Here is a 6,546-nt window from a genome sequence, read left to right as displayed (position 1 = left end):
CAGGCTGCCGCTGCCGCCGCCGTCGCCGCCGCTGCCGCTGCCACGGCGACCGCCACCGCCACGGCGACCGTCGCCGCCATCCAGGAGAAACAAAACCAGGAGATGAACTACGGACAGGTGAGGAGGGCGGGGAGCACCCCCTGCTGGACGAAGTCTCATTTATTTCATGTTTCCTGAATAACGAACTTGTAAATAATTTATGGTCACATGACCCCATCCCATCTCACAGACCTGCTCATGTTAATCTGTGTCGTGTCTCAGATGGGGGGTCCAGCCTACAACAACCAGTTCATGGCCCACGCCGGCCCACGCGGCCCCCCCAGCATGGCTCCTGGAGGTATGGGCCCCGGTCCCGGTCCCACCAGGGGTCCGCCCTCCATGGGCTCCATGTACGGAGCTGGAGGGGTCCAACAGAGGGTCCCTCAGCACCCAAGCTACGGCCCCGGGCCACAGCAGGGACACCTGAGGCCCCCGCAGGGCCTGAAACGGCCCTACAACTCTGAGGTGGGGCCCCGCCCTGATTGATGAAAATGTTTTTATGTTTGATGTTTTCTGTGTAAAACGCTTCAGCTGTGTTCGCTCCTCAGACGTTCCCAGGGATGTCTCAGCAGTACGGCGTCCCCATGGGGTCCAGTGTGAACGTCCTGCCGGGTCCTGGTGGTTCTGGAGGCTCCATGCCGGGCTCGGGTGGAGGCGGTCACGCCGGGCCTGGCCCGTACGCCGGCTCCAACATGCAGTACCACCCAGGTACGGTGGAGCGGGTCTGAGTGACTTCTGAACAGAATCAGGAGAAATGAACTGATTTCATTTCTGTTGTTAAGAAATCAGAGATTTTCCTGCAGAGTAAAATTTGAGATGTTGGATTTTTACATCTGTGATTTAAACTCATTTTAAAAATCTAAATTATATTTATATTAGTATGAAAATGATGATAAATTATACAAAGAATAAGAAACTGTTCTTGTCACTTACTTTAATTTTGGCTTCATTTTCACCTGCAGGTCCTGGTGGTCCAGGCCCCGCCCCCCAGTGCTCTGGCTCCTCCCCTTCCTACCAGAGTCATAAGATGCCCCTCCCACAGTACCCCCCCTCCGGAGCCCCCAGCTCACAGTATTACAAGGTCAGAAGTCGTTTTTATTTCCAGATAACTGGTTTAATAATTAATGATGAGAATAAGAAGCGTCTGAAATCTGTTTCCTGTTTCCTGTTTCCTGCAGCAGGACCAGTTCAGCAGCCAGGCAGGGGGTTTGAACTCCCTGACAGCAGGGGGCGCCGGTGGCGTCTACAACTCCTTCAGCCAGCAGTCGGGGGTGAGATGAAGTTATCTGAGTGATTCAGGAGCAGGAATCTAAGATGGCTCCTTTCAGTCTTTAAGCTGCGTCCTGATAGGCTGCAGCTTGTGTCACCTGACGTTGTTCTCAGCTGCTGGAAGCCGCTGAACTGACAGTCACAGGTTCTGAGTTGTTTCTCTCTGCTCCTGTCAGCCGGGTCGAGGGTTACCTGGTTACCCATCCTCTCCGGTTCCTGGAAACCCGACTCCTCCCATCACCCCCAGCAGCTCCATGGCCCCGCCCTACATGTCGCCCGGCAACAGTGACGTCAAGCCGATGCCCTCCTCCTTCCTGCCCGACATCAAGCCCAACATGGCCAACCTGGCCCCGCCCCCTCCTACAGGTACGCTTTGTTTTACATTTTATTATCAGTGAAAATGTGTTAGTGATGTCACAGGAGGTGTGCAGGTGCTGACGACTTCCTGTCCACAGGTAACCCCAGCGACGACCTGCGGCTGACGTTTCCTGTCAGAGACGGCGTGGTCCTCGAGCCCTTCAGGTTGGAGCACAACCTGGCTGTGAGCAACCACGTCTTCCAGCTGCGCGAGTCCGTCTACAAGACGCTCATCATGAGGTAACGGGCTCACCTGCAGTCCACCTGTCGTCTCGTTCGCTCTGATGAGTCTGACTCGAGTCTCCATGTGTTCAGACCCGACCTGGAGCTCCAGTTCAAGTGTTACCACCACGAGGACCGCCAGATGAACACCAACTGGCCCGCTTCGGTCCAGGTCCGGCCTCCGTCCTCGGGTTTTCAGCCAGCCTGCGACCCCGCAGACAGATCTGACACCGTTTGTGTTTCTGGTTCCTCCTCAGGTGAGCGTGAACGCGACGCCTCTTACCATCAAACGAGGCGACAACAAAACTTCCCACAAGCCTTTGTACCTGAAGCAGGTGTGTCAGCCGGGCAGGAACACCATCCAGATCACCGTCACCGCCTGCTGCTGCGTAAGACAACACTCAGATCATCGTCCTCTGGAGGCGGGGCTAGAGCGAGCAACTGAACCTGGTTTAAACCTGGTTTAAATCCAGAACCTGAGTTTTCAGAAAATAAGTTCAATAAGAAGCAAGAAAACATTAGGAAATAAATCAGTAAATTCCAGGAGCTCAGAGTTTGTCTCATTTAACCCGAGGTTCTTAAAATCAGCTGAACAAAACTAACAAAGTTAGACTAAACCAGGGTTAAATTAAACCAGGGTTAGACTAAACCAGGGTTAAATTAAACCAGGCTTAGACTAAACCAGGGTTAAATTAAACCAGGGTTAAACTGAAGTTCTGCTTGAATAAACCTGAGGCAGTCAGCCCTGCAGCTGTTCCCTCTAACCCAGGTTTACTCTAACCCAGGTTTACTCTAACCCAGTTTAATCTAACCCAGGTTCCCTCTAACCCAGGTTTAATCTAACCCGGCTCCCTCTAACCCAGTTTAATCTAACCCGGCTCCCTCTAACCCAGGTTTAATTCAACCCTGGTTCCCTCTAACCCAGGTTTAATTCAACCCTGGTTCCCTCTAACCCAGGTTTAATCTAACCCGGCTCCCTCTAACCCCTCACCTGTCTCTGCAGTCTCACCTGTTCGTCCTGCAGCTGGTCCACCGCCCGTCCGTCCGCTCCGTGCTGCACGGTCTGATGAAGAAGAGGCTGCTGCCGGCCGAGCACTGCGTCACGAAAAGTACGTTCTTCCTCTCAGAGTACCGGTTCTGACCCGCAGCCTCAGGCCCGGTTCTGTTTTCATGAACTGAACCTTCTTTTCTCAGTAAAAAGGAACTTCAGCAGCGGCTCCATCTCTGGGACCCCCGGGTTAAACGGAGAGGACGGCGTGGAGCAGACGGCCATCAGAGTCTCGTTAAAATGTCCGATCACGTTCCGGCGCATCCAGCTGCCCGCCAGAGGCCACGACTGCCGACACATACAGGTGAGACCGGCAGCCAATCACAGCTCTCCGCTGGCCGCAGGAAGCCATCTTTATTGAGAAGCGGCGGTAAACGCTTGTTTTGTGCCGTCAGTGTTTCGACCTGGAGTCGTACCTGCAGCTGAACTGTGAGAGGGGAACCTGGAGATGTCCCGTCTGCAAGTAAGGACCTGCAGCCGCTCAGAGAGGACGTGGACACTTTGTTTGTGGCTGTTTGCAGATAAACGTTTGTGTTTGCAGTAAAACGGCTCTGCTGGAAGGACTGGAAGTGGACCAGTACATGCTGGGAATCCTCATCTATGTCCAGAAGTAAGAAACTTTACTCTGAGTTCAAGAACATTCTGAAACAGAAAACGGTTTCTGAGGAAGAGACGATATGAGCTGAGCTTTTATTTTGAAATGCAAAGAAGTCTTCAGTCTCACTTACTGCTCAGCTGCTGTTAATAGATTTTATTTAGGTTTATATAGTTTCTATCCTCCTCCTCCCCCCTCCCCCCTCNNNNCCCCTCCCTCCTCCCTCCTCCCTCCTCCTCCTCTCTCAGCTCCGACTACGAGGAGATCACCATCGACCCGGTCTGCTGTTGGAAGCCGGTTCCGGTGAAGCCCGACATCCACATGAAGGAGGAACCGGACGGTCCCGTCCTGAAGCGCTGCAGGACGCTCAGCCCGAGTCACATGGTCCTGCCCAGCGTCATGGAGATGATCATCTCACTTGGCCCCGCCCCCTCCAACACCTCCTCGGCACCCTCCTCCTCTTCCTCGCCGATGCCGTACCCGTCCCTGCCTGCAGGGGGCAGCAGCAACACGCCCGACTTCCCCTCAGCAGGTGGGTCACCCGTCCTCAGTGTGTTCTGTAAAAGCCCGTCAGAACCGAGGCAGAAACTGATCCGTGCGTCTCGTCCTTCAGCTCCGTCCTTTCCCGCTCCGTCGGTGCCGTTCTCAGAATTCACTGGTCCCGGTTCTCCAAGCGTCGGTAACTTCTCCTCGCCCGGACCTCCCCCCCTCTCCTACCAGTCAGAGCTCTCCAGTGCCCTCCTGACCCCGGACAAGCCCCCGCCTCACCCGCTGGTGCCGCAGGTACGGTAACTCTTCATCATCGGTTAATATCTCAGTCTTCATCCGCTCAGCGATCCTCCTCCTCCTCCTCCCAGATGTCGGGCCGTCTGGACTCCACTTCCCATGGTGCACCTGTCTCCCAGCAGCAGTCGCAGGGTCTCCATAGCAACAGTCAGCTGGGCAGCGGCAGCAACCAGATGATGCAGCGCAGTAACCAGAATCCCCGCCTCCAAGGCGACGCCCCCTTCAAGCTTGGAGTGTCCGCGGACGTTCCAGAACCTTCTCTGGACGTGAGTAGAACTCGGCTGATTCTGGCTCAGAACCTGGTTCTGTGGGGTTCTGGATCAGTGATGTTGCTCACCGAACGTTTGACCCGTTTGTCTGCAGCTGTTTCCAGAACTGACCAACCCGGACGAGCTGCTGTCCTACCTGGGCCCTCCGGACCTCCCGAACAACAACGACGACCTGCTGTCTCTGTTCGAGAACAACTGAGCCTCCGTCGGCTCCTGAACTGGACCCAACCGGGCCGGGCCGAGACGTACAAACTCCCGCTCTGCTGCCGCCGTCCGCGCTGGGTGGAGCTCAGAACTTTTAAATATGAAACTCGTTTGTGTGACTCAGAATTTGGAGGTGATTTTATTGTTTTTTATTTTCTGAATCTGAAACTTGATCCTTCATTCCTCGCCGCGGCTCCACGGGCGCCGTCTTCACATCCTGTTCCAGGGGGAACCCGTTTGTCCCGCGGCGTCACGGAGCAGAACCGCGTGAAAGCAGTCGGACCGCTTTAGCTTCATCATCAACTCCAGGTTCTGGAGTCCTGATGAGCCCTCCTTTCAGGTTCTGGTTCCGGTTCTGGTTCCAGTTCTGGTCCGCTTTAACTTTCAGACCCGTGTTTAAACAGGTTTTAACCTCTGCCTGGTGTCTTTTGTGTTTATTTTCACCGTTTGGGTTCTCCTGAAGTTTTCTGATGTTCAAAGATTCAGATGTTCTGGATCAGAACCAAACAGAACAAACATCTGGACTAAAGCAGCTGTTCCAGCCCGTCCTCTGATGTCCTCAGAACCCGGTTCTGTCCTGTTTGAATGTGTGGTTCTGTGGAAATCACTTGAGGTTAAAGACGCGTCCCGGAGCTCGCCGCCAGGGCCGTCATCTTTATCTTCATCGTCCCGTCTCGGTTCTGTTTGTTGTGAAGTACCGATGGTGTTCCTGTCCCCGTGGGTCCGTTGTGTCTCTGATTCAGTAACAAAGCTAAAAACACCAATAATGAGATTAATTAATAACTTTGTAATTTAATAAAGACGCCGTGGAAAGACGCCGGAGTCTGAGTCTGACTGGCGAGCCTAAAGGTCGAACCCTGACCCCTGACCTCGTCATGGATCAACCAGAAAAATAATTAAAGGCTTAAAGCATCCCAGAGTTTCAGAGCCGTTTGGGTCAAACCTGTAAAAAATATAAAGTTCTGAATCAGAGGAGGGAAAAAGGAAAAGTTTAAAGTCTTAAAAAAGAAAAAACAGGTTCTCTCTGCTGCCACCTTCTGTGAGCTCACGATAACTGATTTCACAGACAGGTGAAATCTGTTTATCTGTTTATTTCAGATGATTGTTTCAGGTCAAAATGTCTGCTGTCATTAAACCAAACAGGAAGAGGAGGAGGAGGTCTGTGGTTCCTGATTAGTGAATCAGGAACCACACACACTAAAGCACTGAAATCTGAGAACAACCTGCCATCACTGAATCATTATTCTCCTAGTTCTATAATATGTATGTTAATTAGATATTTCCGACTTTTTTGTCATATTTATAATTTAAAATAAATTTTGGGTTTTTTTCTAGCTGCATGAATTCAGGGTTTATAAAGAAAATATTCTCATGAAGTTTTTAATTCAACACTAAATATAACAGTAGTCTGAAAAATACATATATTTTTGTTTGTTTTAGTTTTTCTCACCTGAAGATGAAAATAATATATAAACCCGGAGCGGTTCTTTGGTTCTGGATCTCCTTTAGAACAGCTTCAAGTGTTTTTAAAAGATTTATTCTCTGGATCCAGAGTTTCTCCTGCTCTCTGCAGAAGAATGTAATGTTATGCATATAACTACTGTTCCCTGAAGGAGAGGAACGAGGTACAACATATGTACTATGGGATATCACGCTCCCGCGTGTCCTGGCTGAAGACACCTTTAATCACGCCTTTAGGCAAATGACGTGATGACGTGATGACGACAAGTGACAGGCCCCGCCTGCACTATGTAACC

General features: G+C 51.8%; 1 protein-coding gene across 1 annotated transcript in view; it reads left to right on the top strand.

The window, feature by feature from the left end:
* LOC108241541 (zinc finger MIZ domain-containing protein 2) overlaps positions 1–5,605 on the top strand; it is a 9,731-nt gene extending 4,126 nt beyond the window's left edge. Inside the window, exons 5-21 of the mRNA XM_017425768.3 lie at positions 4–117; positions 262–504; positions 588–747; positions 1,002–1,120; positions 1,218–1,310; positions 1,485–1,674; positions 1,764–1,905; positions 1,981–2,059; positions 2,145–2,276; positions 2,891–2,996; positions 3,082–3,239; positions 3,331–3,398; positions 3,477–3,545; positions 3,779–4,062; positions 4,144–4,313; positions 4,388–4,582; positions 4,680–5,605. Of these exons, the coding sequence (XP_017281257.1) occupies positions 4–117; positions 262–504; positions 588–747; positions 1,002–1,120; positions 1,218–1,310; positions 1,485–1,674; positions 1,764–1,905; positions 1,981–2,059; positions 2,145–2,276; positions 2,891–2,996; positions 3,082–3,239; positions 3,331–3,398; positions 3,477–3,545; positions 3,779–4,062; positions 4,144–4,313; positions 4,388–4,582; positions 4,680–4,784 (2,427 nt within the window). The 3' untranslated portion in view covers positions 4,785–5,605. The remainder of the gene's footprint in view (positions 1–3; positions 118–261; positions 505–587; positions 748–1,001; positions 1,121–1,217; positions 1,311–1,484; positions 1,675–1,763; positions 1,906–1,980; positions 2,060–2,144; positions 2,277–2,890; positions 2,997–3,081; positions 3,240–3,330; positions 3,399–3,476; positions 3,546–3,778; positions 4,063–4,143; positions 4,314–4,387; positions 4,583–4,679) is intronic.
* The last annotated feature ends 941 nt before the right edge of the window (positions 5,606–6,546 follow it).

Source organism: Kryptolebias marmoratus, linkage group LG1 (assembly GCF_001649575.2).
Source record: "Kryptolebias marmoratus isolate JLee-2015 linkage group LG1, ASM164957v2, whole genome shotgun sequence".
NCBI lineage: Eukaryota > Metazoa > Chordata > Actinopteri > Cyprinodontiformes > Rivulidae > Kryptolebias > Kryptolebias marmoratus.
Note: the sequence above shows the minus strand (reverse complement) of the source record. Positions and strands in the feature narration are given on the sequence as shown.